General features: G+C 36.4%; 1 protein-coding gene across 2 annotated transcripts in view; it reads left to right on the top strand.

The window, feature by feature from the left end:
• cntn1 (contactin 1) overlaps nt 1-20,998 on the top strand; it is a 74,686-nt gene that overhangs the window by 30,853 nt on the left and 22,835 nt on the right. For both annotated transcript variants that reach the window (XM_002932811.5, XM_031898958.1), the window contains 5 exons: nt 9,388-9,496; nt 17,150-17,276; nt 17,910-18,082; nt 19,533-19,628; nt 20,740-20,952. In XM_002932811.5, coding sequence (XP_002932857.1) covers nt 9,445-9,496; nt 17,150-17,276; nt 17,910-18,082; nt 19,533-19,628; nt 20,740-20,952 — 661 coding nt within the window. In that variant the 5' untranslated portion in view covers nt 9,388-9,444. The remainder of the gene's footprint in view (nt 1-9,387; nt 9,497-17,149; nt 17,277-17,909; nt 18,083-19,532; nt 19,629-20,739; nt 20,953-20,998) is intronic.

The raw sequence follows: 20,998 nt of genomic DNA, 5'->3' as shown, positions 1-20,998 counted from the left end.
TCTGTGGCATGTTTCCTCAAACCTTTTGTATGCTCTTTCCCCTAATCTAAATGATCAATAAAGATGAATGCATTTAAACAGTGTAGGGAGAACAGCTCAATTAGAAGGAGCAAGGACTTACTCTTACGCAGAATTATTGACTGTTGTTGAATGTTGAATTTTGTTCATGCCATCTTTCGGCTGTATCCTGCGACTGTTAAATAGCTCTAGACACAGGAATGTGGACTTCAGTGACCCCATGTAAAGGTACCGAAGCAAATATCCCATGGCTTGATCCCTTGACAATATTCAGCTGAGTTGGCAAGACTTGAGTTATTGCTATGTTTAAGCACAAAAATCCAAAGGGGTTGATTATGCAATACATTTCTTTCTATACAGAAGTAGCAGCATTTTGTATAAAATATTAAGGCAAAGGGCAGTGGTGGTTTAGCTGGAATCCCCACCCTACTAATACATCATACATACAGAAAATCTATATGACCTCCACACACCCAAAATTAATATTGTATAAATATATATGTAGAGCAGTATGTATATTCTGTTATACACTGAATACAAACAGTTCGTAAGCTGCACACCAAAAGTATGTTATACACTGAATATATGCCTCCAACAATGCAGGCATATATGTGAATATCCCCACATGTTTGCCATGGAAATAAAAATTGCCCAAATTTCACACACAAAATTATAGCCAGATATGTAAGTAATCCATAGTACATTCTGAGCAGCTTGACATATGTATAGATATAGATGAAGGTGCTTCGTTAACAATACCCTTGACATACCTTTTTTTCTCTGTGGCAGTGCATTAGGGGATTCCTGCTGTTATAGTTTATCACTGTTTCAGGTCATTGGGTTTCTAAAATACTGGTTTCCCTGCAGATTTGTTTATTTCACCCTTCTCTTCAGTGTCTAGTTCTGATCATGTATAAGTCTGATAGCACCGCGGGAAATCACTAGTGACATTCTTTGTTCTTCATAAGATTATACAGGCCGTGGTGCCTCTTGTTAAAAAAGGAGAAAGCAATTTTCATCTTTATGCCAGCAGAAAATATATATTTTGCATTGTGCTCACTCTTGTATCTTATTGTTAAAGTCCTGTATTTAAGTCATTCTATAAATAGCAGTTACCTTGCATCCATATTGTTCTTAAATACATCCCAGCGCATAGGTATTTATTTCAGATATGAGCTTGACACTCTTCTTGTCTAAATAACTAATATCTAATCATAAATAAATTATTTTTTTCAGCTTTCACTATTTATGCACTACAGCTAACACTTCAGTGAACTTTCAGTTAGAGCTCATATTAATAATATTTGAATTATGTTTCAGCTTTTTTACCCAGACAACAGTAATCCATTTTTAATGCAAAATCATGTATTTACCAATGAGCCATACAATTATCTGGCTTTTTCAGGTGCAACAAACCATTACCAAAACCTAGCAAAATATTCTTTGCAGAACTCTGGGGTACTAGGTTTGATTCCAGACACAGCACTGCAGCGATTTTAATATTCTCCCAATTTTTGCATGGGTTTCCTCTGGGTAGTCTGTTTTCTTCCAAAATGTCCATAATGTGTTTGCATGTGATAGAGACCTTAGATTGTAAGCTCCACTGGGATAGTTACTGATGCATGGGCTTTTCAGGTGCAACCAACCTTTTTTCCCTCAGCATGCTAGGAAGTTTTGCCTGCATGAAGGTTTAAGGATGTATGTGACTCAGGTTCTTGGTTATGAGGGTAATATCAACATGTATGTCACACCTGTGTGATGGAGAGCTGCATGTGAGTTGGCCACTCAATGGCTGATTTTTAGAAATGCTGATGTTATCAATTTATTTTAACGTCACAGTCTTTTTCACAATTGATAAGTATAGATAGGTCTAAATAGAGTTGCATAAAAAAGAAACAATTCCTAGAGCATCTAAATTGATGTCATCCGTACCACAAGAGTGTAATGAGTCTTATTTAATGGAACCCAGCCAGGGCAAGGAGGATAGTTTTAGGGGAACTTGGAATGCTGGTCTAGAAAAGAGTTATAGATGTGGAAAATAACACCAACTAATCAAATAGTTAGAAAAAATGTCCTTAACAGTTGGAATTCTTTTTATTTTTCAGGGTTGGTTGGTATTGGGATGTCACAGGAAAGGGTCATTTAACCTTTTTAAAATTTTGTAAGTGTTCCTTCCATATAGAAGGGATTGAAAAGTAGTGTTTTGGGTGTTGGGCTTTCTGGTCTCTTCTTATGATAAAGTCACTCACCTGTCTGCATGAATACATTCATAAATGCACAAAAAACTGCAGCCTGAGGTAGCACATGGTATAGTCAATTTTCTATGGGTACATGGTAAAAGGCAGAGCCAAAGAGACTGACCCAGAAGGTAATTGATGGAGTCGATTAAACACTTTAAAGATACCTTAAAATGAACTTCTTTGCTACATTGATATGCCTTTTTACAATTGGGGAATCAATTGTCACAAAGAAAAGTGCATTAACTTAAACAGCTACTACAATTCTGCAGTATTCCTGGTTAGGCAGTGAGCCAGGTTTGTGATAAGATGGACTGTTTTGTATGAGCTGCAGTTTATACACACAACTTGTTATATCCTATCACAGAACTTCCTGTAAATATGGTAATAATTACTTATTTACACTCTTTTAACCCAAGAGAGAGATTGTTAATTACTGTAAAGTGTTGTCATAAAAGGATAATTATAAAATGTGAAATCTTTAATTAAAAATGTTGGTGCTGAGAGAAGCTTTCCTGGGCTTCTCTGATTTCACAAGCAGCAATATATTTAACTAATAAACTATAAAATAGGACAGTTAGGTGGCTACTAAAAAAAGATAATATGGTGAGGAGCATTTCCTACTAGTTTTGCCACCTGATGTATTACTAGCCCAGCTGGTAAAATACCAGCCAAGGCCAGAGCCAGTATAACAAGCATATGGGTATGGGAAAAGGGAATAGTGCTAAAAGTAAACTGAGGGAAGGAGGTAGAAGTAAAAAGAATGGCACTCATAAGAGAAAAAAACTTTTGTGCTTGATTAGGAAGTGGTTGTGGGAGCAAATGGGTGCTCGCTCACACACAGTAACTTTCTATGGACAATTTGATCTATAGAAAAAGGAATCAACACACATTTGTACTGAGCACTAAAGCTGAATTTCATTGAACTGTCAACAGCCTAAATAGTCTCCCATTTGTTTCCTCTACTTGGGCAGCTGAAGACCTGGTGAGAGCCCAGGTAAAGGACACATATTGGCAGCTCCCAACACAACACTGTACAGTAAAGGAGAGGCAAAGATTTTTTGGGGGACTCATGCAACATCAGGTGTAGGAAGTAACATGGGTAGAATGTGCTCAAGTGATGCAAAGTATGGCAGGTAATTAAAATTTGCTTTCATGATGTTAACTGATTGTAGATAGATAGATCATTGCAAGTTTGGGTACACAAACTGGTAGCCTGAATGGTCAGTAAAGGTCCTGGTCTGTTCATATGGCAGTCACCTGAACAAACTGGGAGAGCCAATAGTAGTATGACCACAGCATTACAATCATGGGCTGTATATATTTACTAACCTTCACATTTATGAGCAGCTTCTAAACAGAAATGGGGAAAGGTTTATTTTTCTTTGTTTGACGATTGGTCAAATTGGTTATCTTTTTGTTTAGCCAGGTAACTTAATTATATAAGCCACATCCAGCTGCTCGCTGCTTTTAATACAGATTTTCCAGATTTCTCAGGGCAATGTACACATGGCCCACTTTGTCACCCATGGGAAATCTCTTTTTCCAGAGGTGACAAAGCACCCTCGCCATGAGTCAGCATTGGAATGGCCACCTGTTAATATACTTTATTACCAAGAGATAAAATCATTGATGTACTGAAATATTGCAAAGGTGAAAACATCTTTCTTAGCATTCTTGTAGTTCCCTTCTGGATTAGCTACTATACCTAGGAGCAGGCCTCATATGTAGATCCCCAGGCCCATGCAGCATTTAATCCCTGGTGTGCTTTCAGGTTGAACCATGGCAATCAAAAAGCCCTTCCCTACCTGCAGCTGCTTGCAGCATCGGGAAATACCTTTGGCAGATGTGATGTCAGGCACATTCCCTTAAGAATGCCATAACTAAAGTATTGTTCTTTCTTGCTTGCCTATTCATGCGGTTAGCAAACAATATCATTTTCAATGCAACAGGGAATAGTACTTATCATTGTGTTCATTATTTATTCATAGTAAATATAATAGTTACTATAATAGTTTATAGTGATAAATTGTGAATAAATGGGCAAGGCAGTCTTATGGAGTGTATAGGGAGATATAAAAGATATTGCTTGGACTGTTTTGATTACCATAGCCATAAATTTAAGGTACAAAGGGGGATTCTCCTGCTTTCTGACGACTGATTTTTTTCCAAAGAAGAGCAACAGTAATAGTAACAATTATTTCTTTAGTTAGTTAGTTTCTTCCCATAATCGTCAGGACAATACACTAGCACACAGGCTGCATACTGACCTACTCTCTACCTTTGTAGTGACTATAATTAAAAGGCATCAGAGATGATCATAAAAATTATTGTTAATTTAATTATTAATTTTTTTTGTTGTGTGTGTGTATGGGGGGGGGGGGGGGGGTCATATGTCCTGTTTGTCTTAACTCTAAAAAACTCCAGTTTAAATAATGGTGCTAATTAAAGAAATTAGTTATAACATTCTAATTTCCCATTTTGTCTGCAAAGCAGTATAGAAGGCATTTTTCTTTTCACATGATCAGTAAGCCAAAGATTAAAACATCAAAACATAAGTCAGATTTCTACTGATATAAAAAATAGTACCTATAAATTAATAAAAGACAGTTTAGCAAAACAACTGATTTTTAGAATACAAATATTATAATGACTGATATTCTGCTGTGTGGCAGGATCACTTCAATAACCTTAAAGAGATATTTGCATTTCATTGATTCTCTGACAAACTTGTATTGCTGATCTTATTTGACTTGACTTGGAACTGTATAAATCTGCTTCTGGCACACCAAGGTCATTTATGGCCCTTTCAATGGAAGCTGATGAATAATAAATGTGCCAGGGGATACACAATGTCCATCTGGATATTAAGTTGTATTGAGGTATTTGTTTGTAGATACATCTTTGTAAAAGATCTTTTTGTCAAAACCTAATCGACTCCTTTCAGCATTGGCCTATTAGGTTCAGTTCCAGGCATAGAACTGCACTAATTTGTATGTTCTCCCCATTTTGTTTTTTTTCTGGGTTCTCTGGTTTCTTTCCACACACCAAAAAATATAGGCAGGGTAGAAGTCTCCTGCTAAAATTGACCATGGTGTGTTTGCGTGTGATAGGGACATTAGATTGTAAGCTCCACTGGAGTGATTGATGCACAGTCTGTGTAAAGTGCTGCAGAATACACTGGTGCTATATAAATAAAGTATAATACTAAATATTAATAATAATTTGTATAAAACGGTCATATGGGTTATAACATTACCAGGGCATAGTTAATTTACCCATTCCTTGCAGCACAGATACCAGGCACCATTAATTGCTCAGTGTAGTAGATGGGATCACGCAGTTTAAAACTTATTTTCTGACCACTGGAAATAAATTTCACTTGAAATACCTGCTTTTTAAACAATGTTTGCCATCCATATCAGCCAGGTACCATCATCTCAAAACAAACTTTGTGTTAATTGTTTTATTTCCAGTGGTCAGAAAATAAGTTTTAGACTTAAACTGCGTGATCCCATCTACTACACTGGGCAATTAATGGTGCCTGGTATCTGTGCTGCAGGGAATGGGTAAATTAACTATGCCCTGGTAATGTTATAACCCATATGACCGTTTATACAAATTATTATTATTAATATGTGAGGCATAATCTTGGTCCAAATTCTAGGTTAAATTGGCAAAATGTACCCCCTTACAAAAAAAAAAAAGATATGTGTATAGTCTAATTAATGGTTGTCAGTTGTGTGTTACATCTACCAGTGATTAATAGCCTCTGTTCATTCAGTCTCCAAAATAGATGTTTTTAAGAATCTTCCTTCCACAGATGCATCCGTGTTGTAAAACTCCTTTGGTGTAGAGAAGGTTGCTAGGAAACATTTGGCTCGAAGATGAAATTCCCTACTGGGCTTGTCATCAGATAAGCAATTAAAATCATTTATAACATAAGCAGCAGCCACTGCAAGGAGTAGTATTTTATAATAAAAGGTGGAAATGATTACTGAGGTATTTAATATAAATGTGTGATACCAAGGAACTGGGCAATTTATAACACTAGTTTTATGTTCATTCTGTAATTAGTGACTTAGAGAATTCCTTACTGGAGATGTATAACTGAAATGACATTGAAATGACCTGAAAAGGCTTTAAGCTTCCATCAGACATTCTATTCATATAATGAAATTAGACAATTCCTTTTCTTTAGAAGAGAATAGGGAAAACAATGGCTTGGGTAATATTACATAATGAGGTCCAAAAAGAAATTTACATACAAAACTCTGGCCCTTAAGCTATATGTTAGAAAAAAATTTGTATCTGTTATGTATTAATCGGTTATGATTATTTGTATCCCTGTTTTGCAGTGTTATTGATATGCATCTCTGGATGTGGAATTATTCAAGCACATAGAGCTCATTCACTAACAGTGGCCAAATTTGCAAATGTGCATTAACCAGTTAGTCTACTGCAGGTAAAATTAAGTATGACTCTTGTTTTTTATGGGTTACTGTACCAGAGCAATTATTGTCCACTTAGTAAATGAGCCTCATTAGTTTCTTGTCTGTTAAACATTTAAAATCAAGGTATTAGCACAGTTGGGGGTATATTTATCAAAGAGTAAAACTAGAGCTTGCCACATCTCATCAGGGTAAAATCCCGCCACTCTCTGTAAGATTTTTAAACATTTTTTGAAAGAGACTCTCACTTTCACCCATTGATAATTAAGCTCTCGAAAATTCCATATAAATAAATAGGGTGGTGAACTGTGTCAAGCTCTAGTTTCATTCTCTGATAGATATACCCCTTAGAGGGTATTTCCAGACTGGCCTAAACCGATTACTTGAGTATTCAATGCTTGTGTCCTGTGTGGCTAACCAAATGAAGGTGATGAAGGATACACACAAAGATAGGTGCAGGAAGAGGTTAGTTAAGAAACCTAGCCAAAAGTCAATAACCAGAAGTCAGTCTAGCAAGGAAAAAAAAATAAACACAGGCAAGCAGTGGATATGAGGGAGGGTGAGGATGTGGGATATGCATCACTGGTTCAAGCCCAGGCTTTTTTTTCTAAGTTATCTCAAAAGTGTTGCCAGCACTATCTTATTAGCCTTTTTTCAGCAGTTTAGATTGCACAGGTCCATCCACTTATGTGCCCTACATGTAGGAAAATATTACTATTATAAGTTACTGTAGCCCTATTTTGCTACTGCATGAGATCTAGCACTCATTCACTTGCGTGTGGCGCTACAGGAGCCCTGTGTCCCTGCTTACTATGGGGGAGCAGGTATGCTGTTACTTGGCGTGCCTCCACCCAGGGTAGGGACAGGTTGAACTGTAACATCCATCCCTGGGAAACTTCTCTGTGTTACTCTGTGTAGTCCTCCAAATGTAGGGACTCCCTGCAACTCCCGGGACCTTTCCCCCCTTGGGGTGGTAGCTTACCAGACAGTAGAGGATTCATTCTTTGAGGAATTGACCAAGAGACTGGAAGTGCTGAATAACCAAATAAACTTCTTTATTGTATCCACACAGTATCCAGTATTATGACATGCAGGTTCAGGTACTTTCTCCTTACTTCTCTTAGGAGATCCTCTCACTTAGGCCTATTCCCCGGTACTGCAGCCTAGAGATCCTTTCTTAGAGTTCTCCCTGGTACTCACGCCAAGAAACCCTCTCTCAGGGCCCTCCCCGGTACTCCCACCAAGAGACACTCCCTTAGGACTCTCCCCGGTACTCACGCCAAGAATACCCTGTCGCTTAGGCAATCTCCGGTAATGCCGGGAGGTCTTAACCTCATTTATCTTCTGTTGGGGCTTCAGACTGCCTTTCTAGATACTCTGTATATCCTTTCACTCTAAGGGGCAGATTTACTAATCCACAAATCCGAATCCGGAATGGGAAAAAATCGGATTGGAAATGAACATTTGACTTTTACGCATTTTTTTTTGCGATTTTTTTTCGTCTGCGTCGCGACTTTTTCGCAGCCGATACAACTTTCACGAATTGTCATGACTTTTTTGTAGCCGTTACGACTTTCGCAAATTGTCGCAACTTTTTCATATTCGTACTCGGTGCGAAAGTACGTTTTTTTTCCGCAACGGCGACGAAAAATTCGCAAAATACCGATCATTATGAAAAAACCGCATTTGGTCGCTTTTCAGTCGTTCATGGATTAGTAAATGTGCCCCCTAGAGTGACTATAACATAATCTATCTGAACTCTATAACTGGAGCCTGTAGCTAACCCCTTACAGAGGGGGGGTCCCAGGACTAAAGACCTTGCACAAAATGTGTGTCATCCCTTTTTATATTGCAGCACACTGCCATGTAGTGGTTGCTGCTGAATAACAGGGAAACTCCCTTTTTACACACAAACAGCTAGGATCACCCTTAGGTGCCCATATCCCAAAAGGCCACCCTCTGGTGCCTGTCTAAAGGGGAACCCAGACTAAGGGGCCCAAATCTTTGGGATCCCTATATTACTTTAACTGGGCAGGATTTCTGCTCATTAACTTCATGACTTGAAAGGGTGCTCCACTGGATTAGTAATGTCCAGGTACCCCATGGGAAAGTCTGATAATGTAAGTACAGACCATAGGACACTCCTTATAACATGTAACAAGAAGTCTACATTATTGACTTATGAATTATTATTGAATATCAGTTGTGGGTAATGCTTGTTTTATTATATCAAAAATATTATGCAAGCAGGGATGCATAAAACAAAAACAAATGCATAAACACCGTGTTCTTTCACTTTTGGTCCTTCTTTGCATCTTCTTAAGAGATTTATGTAATATTATTTTCCTTTTGTTTTTTTTTATCTAGCTGCTATGAAGAAATTGCTGTATGGCTTGTAGTTTTAGCCTTCCCTAAGTTCTCACTGTTTGGCCACATCATTTTTTCTCACCTCCCAAACAACACCTAATGTATTAAAATCTCCTTACAGTAAACCAGTTGGGAGCCTAGCTTAGCGCCCCAAAGTGCCTGATTGATGGGTATAATTACAGTGTGTTTACTCATACTGTCCAGATAAATTCAAACATGGGAATTCTAAAATCATTTTGAAGGCATTGTGGTACTGTACTGACAGCATTACAATATGTTTTACAAATAATTTATCATATTTTTTTTTACAACAGATATATATAATAAATTCAACATTTTGCACTTTGAACTGAACACTGAATTACATCAAAATGTGGCCTGTAGTAACCCAACTGTTGATATACTTCTTCTTCTGCTGGGCGGGTAAGTGAATTAGTATATTTTGATGTAATTACACAATACAATAAATTTATAATAATGTTTCATTGTAATTGCTAACTGCATGGCTAATGGAAGACTGCTTTGATTAAAATGAAAACGTTTTGTGTCAAAAAGTAATGTATCTGGACTTTATGGACTTAACGCGTTATCCTGTGTATGGAATGTTCTGAAAACTGGTGTACTATACAATTCTCAACCAAATCTTGCAAATCCGCCTTACTTATGCAGTCACAAAATGTGACTGTACTTGTCTAAATTGCTTACATGATTTTGTATAAACAAACCCCACTTTGAAAAAATGTAAGTATAATTTTTACTGAATTCTTTAAAAAAAACCTTGTAGTATGAAAATGCCAGTATTCAACTTTAAAAGAGTTGAAAGTCATGCTGCTAAGTTAAAAAATTCTGTTACCCTTTAAAAGAAGCTTTTCTACAATAGAGATTATTTTTATCTGCCTTTCAAGATATATAGTGAGAGGTGCCCCAGCTGCCTCAGGCAGTCCCAGCTCCGAAGCTTCCGAAACCAATTTGGACACCAGCTGTGCTGTCTTATCTGTGTGCTTAATTATGATGTCACACTTAGGCGCCATGTATATGTCTGATTTGCTCCCTCTGTACACAATGCGATAATGCTATAGTTTTCAGTTTTGTTTGTTTAATACTTCATATGTACCAAATGAAATTGAATTTCTCTTATGTAGAGACATGCAACAAATGAAATTCCACATTATTAGCTAATTGTTTTGTCTGATAAACTAAGAATCTTGCTGACATCAGATACATTTGCTTCATACCAACAGATTACTAGAATCCAGTTAATTTAGCAATGCAAGGGCAATGTACAAAAATCATGTTTTCTGTACTTTGCACTTTGGTCTCTGAAATTCGCTACACATGGGTATCCCCCTGGCATGCCCATAGCTTGCACATTATTCAACACACATCAGCCAAGAGCCTAGGGACACACAATGCTAAAGAGCCCTAACTAACAGCTTTCTTATGGCAGTTGTAAAGTTAACGGCACCCTTGCAACTATTAAACCAATGTAAGCACAGGCCATAAGCATGGGTCCAAGTGATAAGTGAATGGGCTGGAAGGGGTGACTAAATATTTTTACGACCTGATTATGATAGACATTAAACAGATACTGACACCAGAAATTAATTTCTTCTTACGTCTTCCATAACATTGACTTTACATGCTGTTTATAAGTTTGCCTTATAAGTATTTTCCCAATGCTTTTACATTCCCTATCTGATTCCCCATGTTCACCTATGAGGAGGCTGCCATATTTGTTTAGCAGGAGTCCGTTAGCATTAGAAGCTATAACTGACAGTTTGAGAAAGGACAGTCAGATTGACAAAACAGTCAGGTTTAGGGACTTCAAGTAACAATTACATACAAAAGCAGCCCTATCAGCCAAAAACGATCAACATGACCTACAGACAACTTTTTATGAACATTAATGAAGAGTAGTTTTTTAGTGTCAGTATCACTTTAAGCACAGAACTCCCTTACTCCTATAAGTGCTGTGTTCTGTGCCTTGTCCTGCATTTCTAATCCCCAACAAGCTGCAGTGTTCATCAGCACAGCCTACAAACAGAGGTTCATAAGTGTATGGGGTACAACCTTACTTCCCCTTGGTGCTCCACCAAATGCAAATGTAAAATAAGCTTCAGTGTGACAAAAGGAAATGTGTCAAAACAGAAATTAAGAAAGTATTGTTTCTCCTCATGTAAAATATGAGGTGTCTGACATTTGAGTATAATTTATTATAATGGAGTTGCATGAAGGTCAGAATTATCTTTCAATATGGTATTGAAGATAAAGAGAGCCCTATAGAGATTAGGTTTTAGTACATCCACAAGCAAGCAAGTGAACTGGATATCAGTCATTAGTCAATAAAAATGAAACCACACGATGGGCGTCCACGCCATGTCTGTTCTTCCCAGGCATTACATATCATTTTTATTGATTTATGACTAATCTGTGCTGTCACTCACTATAAACTGTGTGGCAGCTCTTCTACTACAGAAGAGAGTGCATAAAGTATGTGCATAGCAAAAAAAAAATCCATATATATATATATATAGCAAAAAAGGGAAAGTTGTGCTCAACCACTACATTTTAAACCATTAGGCAGGGGTGCAATGAGGTTGTTACCACAAAATACATATAGACAACAACAAGAAATCCTCTGCACTCACCCTTTATCAATATATATAGGACATTAAGACATTCTGTGCATTAAGCTACCAAGAAATGCCCTTAAATGGGAAAGCATTTCTTGGTAGCTTAATGCACACCACGTCTTAATGTCCTATATATATATTGATAATGGATGAGTGAAGAGGATTTCTTGTTGTTGTGTGTGTGTGAATATATATATATAATTTACATTGCATTGATTTTTTTGTCAAATAGCATATTTCTCAGACACTTTATTTTGTCAAATTATATTTTCTGGTGGTTTTACAGGCTTCTTTTTAAAATGTCAGGAGGTGCAGTGTACTGGTAAGAAGGCAGACATTAGGGACAGAGTACCCTTGTGCCAGCTAAGGTAGCAACCCTGGTGCTCCCCCCCCTCCCCCCCGCTTTGCACTTATGTTTTTGGAGCGGGTCAAGGGAGGGGCTCTCTGCAGTAGAAGAGATAAATTTCCATTTTAAAATATAAAAATATGACTCTTAAAGTTAACAGGGGTGTTTTTTTGCCACCCCTGGTAACTTAGTGCTCACTGCTGCTTGAGGCGATGTTCTTACCTTGCCTTATGGCAAGAGCTGCCCTGAGTCTAACTGTAGTTAAAACAGAGACTCTGTTAGCTCCTGCTCAATTGCATAATGCTTCTTGAAACCTAAATGTACAAATGCCCACTTGTTTTAAATTTTTAAAACAAAAGTCATACCCACTCAAATGCAGGATGGACAACTCAAGGATTATTTCCTCTTTATTAGCAGTGAAGCTTTTGGAGGCTTAGCGCCACTACAAAAACAAACCCTGTTTATTTTTATATAATTATAAGGTTTCCAGTGGAAAGCCTTCTATTACTAGCCTCCACAACCAATAATTTCACCTTTTTTCCCTGTTGCTTTTTAAATACTCTTAATAATCAGTTAATCATAACCATGAAAACGTATTGTAAGATATTTACAGCCATATAAAGTCATTTTGGTAAACTAGTTATCACTATTAAATTATTTTTTATGGACATTGAATATGGTTGTGTGCATGGTTGCATACAATAATGAAAGTAGGAAACAATACATTCAAAAGCTAATTTGAGTTCACGGTGATTGAATTGAAGAAATAGGCATGTGTGTAACCATCATCTGCTTGCAGGTACATGGCCATAAAAGTCATGTTCCTATTCTTTTCCAGAATACCTCTATCTTCTCTAAATAGTTTTCTATAAGTCTATACCTTGTGTGAGAAGCCTGTGTGGTAGAGAAACATTGGGGTTATATCCAGTGCTTGGAGGGAAGTCAGAACTTAAAGAGAAAGTCCATATTTTACAAAGTCTTTCCAACATGGAAGGACTGCAAAAGGTGTTTTGCAAAAAACCCAAAAATGTTTACTTTATATTGTACATACGATTTAAGTGGGGGTGCCTACCCAATCCTTGACTTTCTGATACTACTTTGGAGAAAGTAGTTGCTGACCCGCTTCTCCACTTCACACATGCAGAGATCAGCAGCAGAAAAAGAGAGCACTGGCAAGAACTGCTCCTTGTTTATTTGTATATCATTTACCATACTGTCAGCCAATAGGAATGCCAGTGTGCAAGTGAATAAGGACAGCCAGGCCATGCGTAGTATAACTTAATAGCAGGCTTTTCTCACTGACACTCTTTCTTCCTGCTGCTAAACTCTGCATCAGTTTAAAACCCAAGTTTGGGTCAGCATATCATTTAAACAATATACCATATGTAAAAGAGGGATTTGTTTTAACTGCTTCTTTTGCAAAGTCCCGCCACACTGGTAGAACTTAAAAAGGGTCGACATTCTTTTAAGGGACTAGTAATAGTGCAAACAAGTATACAGAATATGCATCCCCTTGTACTAGACGCAGTTAAACAAACCCAAAATAGATTTTGTAAGATCCTACAGTCAGATCAGATAAAGTTAATTGTAAGTTTTGCTCATGCATCCGCATCCAGTCATTGTATTTCAATAACAGGAAAAAGTCTTTCAAACACCATTAGATTTTATTGTGTCAGATCCAGTTTCCTTGTAGTTTACACACTGGATTTTTCTATCTGTCCCATTATTTTTTAAACCATGCATCTACATCCAACTTATAGGATGCGATCTGTCGATCCAACACCATACTGCAAAATCTCCCATGTAGACTTTTGGCAGCAGCATAAGGTTCTCCCATGCTGCCAGAAGCATAGCTTGACATAACTCACTTGCTTAATGCACAGAACTTGCCCAGGGCTGCCTCCATCACTTCCAGTCAGAAAATTAGATTCATAAAGCATAGTGCAAGGCTGCCGTTACAAGCAGATATTATGTGCTGCTTCCTAAGTACTATAATTTCTCATTTTTTTCTGTAGTCCTCATTGTACAATTAGCTTAATTAATGTGTCGCCAATAATGTATGTGTTAATTTCATCCCAAGGTTCTCTAGCACTAAGACATTTTTTTACATGCATCATTTAAAAGAATTATAGAAAAGAAAACATTCCATCCTGTAACATGTGCCAAGATGATGTTAAGTCTTCCTTGGCAGAATTATACCAGTACTGCTCAAAGCCAAGAAAATCAAACTGGAAGTTTATAACATTTTTCGGTGACATTTTGTATTCTTTTCGGTTTAATGGTTTGTAGTACATACACAACTAAATCTAAATGTAGCTATTTTTAAATTAGAAAAGTATAGTGAAATGATCAATATTTAAGTGTTTAAGATAATCTTAAGGTTTAACACATTTCAGATTCCAAACATCCTAACAGATTGTTTTTACAAATGTGTCTTTTGATCTAATTTTTTAATTTAGTTTATTTTATAATTGAATTATATATTCAATTATATACTGAATTGAATTATATACTAATAAAAAAAGAATTTCACCAGTACAGTAACACAAACAGCAGAAAATGTTTGGTTTTCTCATTTTCTACCTTTTACTAGACTGACCAAAATGTATCCCTGATTTGTTTTGTTAAAGGGACATTATACCCCCTTATTTAATACAAGTTCAATTAATAGCCCTTGTTATGAACTACCATGGAAAAGGTTGCCTTTGGGACAGCAGGGTCTGTACGACCCTTTCAACTGTGTCAACTTCTCCACCTGTGCTGGGCACCTAGAAGATTTTTTTAAGGCAGGTTTGGGGGGCCCAGCCTTTCTTAGTTATTACTGTTAGTTACACAGTTTTTTGCCTATTGGTTATAAATATGAAAAATCCATGATTTTGGTTATTTTGGTCCTTTCATGATATATAATTAGTTTATCAACACCCCTGCTGTAGCCCACCTAGTTGCTTGCCACCAAAACCTTGCTCCAAACTAATTTGCCCCTGCTTTGTGCACTGTTTTTGAGTTTGCAATGCCCACAACAGGGCCAGTATTAGAGAAGATAGCAGAGTTATTTGTCTAAGGCCCTAGTCCCTTCTGCCTACCCCTAGTTCCAGTTCTGTAACCCCCTCCCTTCTTCCATTTTGTAATTGTTTTGTTAGCAAGACTTCATTATGATTATCTGTGCACTGGTAATATAATTATCTACCTTGCAAGGACGAAACATGGAGTAGCTTCAATTTCCCTGTTTGGCACTGTTTTGACAAAAAATAACCAAAACCGATCCACAAAAACATATGTTTAGCACTAGCCCTATTTATTGAACTTGGTATATTGGCCTTTTAACTGCAGTGGTGCAATTTAACATTTTTGTTGGTGCATACACCTTTTAGTTTCCAAATGGTAGCAGTGTTTGTTGCATTCTGTTACAGTCAAGGAGAATTACAAGTTCAGTCAGTCACAATTTGCAGTGCTTTCTTGTGATTCCCATTCAATATAAATGGAAGCAGTCTAAAATTTACCATGTGTTTTTTTTTGTTTTTTTTTTTTAAACTGCTTTCCCTGGAACAGTCAGAACAATAACATGGCAAAACAGTCAGAAGGTTAAGAAAAAAAACAGATTGTTCACAAAACATGTTGCAAAATCAGGGGATCACAGCTGTTGAATGATGTTGCTGTTGCATTCAAATTCAGTTATTTTTCTTTTATCTGATCTAATATTTTGCTGTTTGCTTTTTTTGTAATTAAAATATTTCTAGCAAGGCAAATATCTGACAGATGTTTTATTGCACTTAATCCTTTAAGCTATTTGTCATTGGATCTGTACGATGGGAATCAACAAATTGTTATGTGTTTTTTTAATTTGCAGACAACCAATAAACAACATTGTGTAAATGGGATTTGTTATTTACTCAAAGGATCCCCTCCTTCTTGCCTGGCAACAGTAAAACATTTCCTACCATTGTTAGTGGTACTTACAAGTAGTACTTTGGACTATCACCTTTTTCTTTACATATTGAAATTATGGAAACATGGTTATTGCACACTTTACGATAATTTTGTGCACAGTATATATTGTTTTTGTCTGGCTCACTCACCTAGGGCTTCCATGCAGAATTTGTTCATTTATGCATATATACTATATTTTTATTGTGATATCTACATATATGTTGGATAACAATTAATATGGGGGGCCCTCCTTTTATAGCATTGTCTGTGTTTTTAATAAAATACTGCCTTTTATTTAATCAAAATGAAAAAGAAAATATGATTATTAGTAACTGATCTGTTATCTGGTTGCCACCTAGTGATAAAGTCTCTTTTTTTAAATGAATTATGAATAAGTATGTTTTGAGATTAAGCTTCAAGAACATGAAAGTGCCCTGGACTGAGTGCTTCCACTAAACAAGACTGAGGGAGAATTACATCTTTGTTTTGTGCAAATGGTGAAACATGCATATAGAGGCATCATTAGTATTCTTTGTACTGAACTAGTAGCATCTTATAAACAAAATGAACAAAGACCATCCTGATTTTTAATGGAACTGACTTTAAATACTCAATAATATTGGGTTGAATCAGGACTATGGATAGATTAGAAGCTCACAGTTTCTGATGATTCTCTCCTTGAATTGAAGGGTAATAGAGAAAGTTCCCAAGATCAAAGCTGCCCTTCACAGAGAAGGTGTCTGATGTTGATTTTCCTGGAATTTTAATGAGATTGTAAAGCATGTTTATATATTTTTAATGCAGTCTACGATGTTCAGTTGTTAAGAAGATACTGCAGTATAGATGACATGGGATAGTCTGAAATTATCATTCCTTTATATAAATCCCAAACTGGACTTAATTAGAAAAATAAAATAACAATAAATTAGCAATTAGAATAGCAAAATGTTCTTTCTGTCCTTGCACCCCTTACACTTATTCAAAACGCTTTCTGTCTGAAATTAAAAAGAAAACCTCTCTCATTGATTTTTGAATAATCTATATTAAACTCTAACCCCTTTGGTTTGTCATGAAGGATTATGTTTTTCTCTGTATGACTGGTTAGTTATATCTGTCTTTATATCTTTCTTGATTCCTTGAAAACTGATTTATTTTATGTTATTATTTTAGAGGAAGGAAAAAGATATGGACCTGTCTTTGAAGAACAACCAATTGACACTATTTTTCCTGAAGAATCTATGGAAGGCAAAGTCTCAGTGAACTGCAGAGCTCGAGCAAACCCTCCTCCTGTTTACAAGTAATGTTATTTGTGTGCCCATTGCTGTCTATGTAACACTAATAACATTTTGGTTATGATAACTAAATGTGCTACATTCTATATGTAGTTTACAGTTGTAGAAATAAATAGATTTGTATAGTGCTGTAAACGTAAAATTCTTCACCAAGAGATTGGAGGAAATCTACAGAACATACATTCCAGTTTCGTTATGTATATGATGTTGAACTTAAAGGAGAACTAAACCCTCCTCTGTAGCCCTCCCACAGCAGCCCCTATCCTTAACTGTAGTCATGCCTGCACCTATGCTTCCCTATAGTGGGCTTCTCCAAGAGGCATTTATCTGTTTTTATCTGTTTTTCAAAGGCTACTTGCATTATTTCTATAAGATCAGTATTTTGACTGTTAGATTTCTTATAATGCAAAAATAATTAGCATTGGTTTCATGGGTGCATTGGCTTGCTCATTTGGTCCATACCATATTCTAAATACATTAGATATGTGATATTTTTTTTGTTCACAGAGAACCCTGTAATTATTGTTAGTCATAAGGCAGCGGCTATTTATATATAAATATCCATCTTAAGGACTTTAAGATTTGCAAATTCATCTAAATATATAATTTTCAAATAAATATTATACTTTTTTTTTCAGGTGGAGAAGGAATAATTGGGAGATAGACCTTCTTAATGAGCATTACAGTTTGGTGGGTGGTAACCTTGTCATCAACAATCCAGACAAATACAAAGATTCTGGGAAATATGTTTGCATTGTCTCAAATATGTATGGGAAAGTCTGGAGTAGAGAAGCCAATTTAAACTTTGGATGTAAGCATTTCATTTTATACAGTAGTGTGCAAAAGTCTTAGGCACTTTAGTATACTCGATAACAACATTTTCCTTAGATGGTCATTTTATACCTTCTGCATTGGGGTTTCAATGGAAAAGAAAATACTTTAGAATTCTAATCATTTATTTTGTAAAAAGTAATACAGTAAGATATTTGAAAGTCCATACCACAGCAAAAGAGAGCATAGATTAAAAAAAAGGTGGTCAACCTGCATCAGTAATTTCCTGCCCAAGCAGAAATTTTGAGAGGCTGACAGGTATTTAGGACCTGACTTGAGTACAAAATTGCCCCTGGCATTTCTAGTACACAGAGGCCCACCAGCCCACTAAATAGTTAATGTCTATGGGATCTTACAGCAGCCCCATTGGCATTGGCATTAGGCAGAATCCATAGATTGTACGTAATCTGTATTGCCAGGCCTGCAGCACTGCCATCAGCTCAGAACTAACAGGAACCACTGCAAACCTGGTATACCCATCTACAATTTGAAAAAAATGCACTTGCAGCAAATACAGTGTAGAAGAACAGAGAATCATGCAATAGATGGTATGCTCCAATGGGCCCCTGATCTTAACTTCACTGAGCCAGTCTGGGATTACTTGCAGAGACAGAAGCAAGTAAGAGAGGCTAGGAACATCTTGAAAAGCATTCACAGAGCGAGAGGTTCGGGGCATAAGCACCCGGACCTGTAGTCTAATTTGGTGAGCGTTTGGCTTGTTATAAGAAACCATTAAATTTAAGTTTAAGCTTAAGGTTATAGTTCACTACCACACAAGCATATAAGTGAATAGTGCCTCCAGACAAACAGAGTGAAGCGTATTGAAAAGCATTCAGACACAGTTGCAGAAACACACATTTTATTGCAGTACTCACATGGTACTCACATTAATATGTGCTTCTTGCACTTCCATATATTTGTGCTTGGTGCTGTTCAGCCTGTCTTGTCTCATGTTATGAATTTTGCATATCTGCACAAACTGACACAGGTGGTCCTAAACTTTCCAGTGCAATTGCATCTGATTTATGTCAAAGTGCAATCAAAGTGTCAATTTTGACACATCAGCTGCAATTGTGTCAGGAGAAACATCGCCTGGCTACTGCAGTAACACTGGAATTATGGGAAAACAATGCATTATGAGTAAAAAAACATGGTACTAGCATCTTAAATTTCAGTTTGCACTAATGTGCAAATTAATGTGTAGTAAGTAAATGACCCCTAAAATGTTTGATTATTCTCCATTAATATGTGTAGCAAGGCTGTTTGCTCTTCCAATTTTTTCCACAGACTTCAATAGGAATAGGATGCTCCTAGCACCAAAAATATTACTTACTTTTTTTTATGAGGAAATGCCATACAAATATTGTTTTCCTATCTCTATAGTTGTGAAGCAAATTCATTTAATAGAAGGCATTGTTATATTTTAACAGATCTGGATCCGTTCCCGACAGAGGAACGCTATGAAGTAAAAGTGAAAGAAGGAACTGGAGCCGTTCTCATATGTGATCCCCCTCCACATTTCCCTGGTAATCATTAAGGTTTTTTTTTTATTAGAAGACTATATTTGGATTCAGTTCATAGTTTCTGGAGTAGGAGATATGAAAGATAAGCATTGTCTGTATCAACTTTGGAAATTAGCACAAGGTTGCCTTAAGGATGAACAATACTAAGGGCTACTACATCCTGATTTGTACTTACCTAAGGTCATTTGGTCTTGATGGTGCTATTGTTGTAGTGTCATGAACAGAGAATTGCTGTCAACTGAGCATTTTCAGATTGTACTAGGGCTCGAAATGGTGTTGTTCTTAATTAAGAGGAGATATGATTACCATATAGCCAACACACCCATGTAACTCTCTGGTGTTTTATTCACCAGTAAATATTTCCAAAGAAGGCCAGAGTATCCCTTGACATAATGAGAACTCTGGTTGCATTTTAAGGTGCTGGTTGTGCTGGCAGATATTAAAGAATGTTTAAAAAAAAGGCTTAAACTTGGTATATGGGTCTGTTTGTCAACCTCAGTTACAGTGTCGCTGTGATGGTGTATTTTAGGCAGTAAATGTACAGTACTTATCTAGCAAGACTTAATACCAGTATGGGGGAACTGTAATAAAAGCAGTTTCTTAATATATATTCATTAGACTGTTATTACTCTGCAAATTTTAATTGCGCATATAAAATATGTATTATTTTTCCCACCAACAGATTAGTTTACTAACTACATTGCAGGCTTACAAATCCTATAATCAATTTACACAAAGTAAATTTTGTTCTTATTTCACATATTTTTCTTTCAGTGCGAGTCGGATGTGCACAAGCATATTGTGCAGAGAATTTAAGGGCAACACCTATAGTATATTCACTCTGATACAATTAAATATACCTTTTATTATAAATAATTTATTATATGAAATAAACGCATTTTTATTATTAGTAGTGATGAGCGCCATCCTTTTTCTCATATCTGACACTAGACCTTCTTACCATCTTACCATTCTTAAGATTCAACCCAGTAATCAAATACACTGTACAGTATTATTTGGTGTATGTGTGTGTATATATATATGTATACTGTATATACTAAAATGTACAATGTTTTGTGAATTTAACCTCTTGCTTTTTCCTTCTCTTGTTCAGATGATCTTAATTATCGCTGGCTTTTAAATGAATTTCCTGTGTTCATTTCACCTGATAATAGAAGATTTGTTACACAAGCAAATGGAAATTTATACATTGCAAAAGTGGAGCAATCAGACCGAGGCAATTACTCATGTTTTGTCTCCAGCCCTTCTGTTACCAAAAGTGTATTCAGCAAATTTATTTCACTACTTCCACAAACTGACACTTCAGGTAAGAAAATGCTTTGGACACATGTTTGGTGCTTTTGAGCACCCTT

Source organism: Xenopus tropicalis, chromosome 3, assembly GCF_000004195.4.
Source record: "Xenopus tropicalis strain Nigerian chromosome 3, UCB_Xtro_10.0, whole genome shotgun sequence".
Classification (NCBI taxonomy): domain Eukaryota; kingdom Metazoa; phylum Chordata; class Amphibia; order Anura; family Pipidae; genus Xenopus; species Xenopus tropicalis.
The sequence above is the reverse complement of the archived record's forward strand: the minus strand, read 5'-3'. Positions and strand labels throughout refer to the sequence as shown.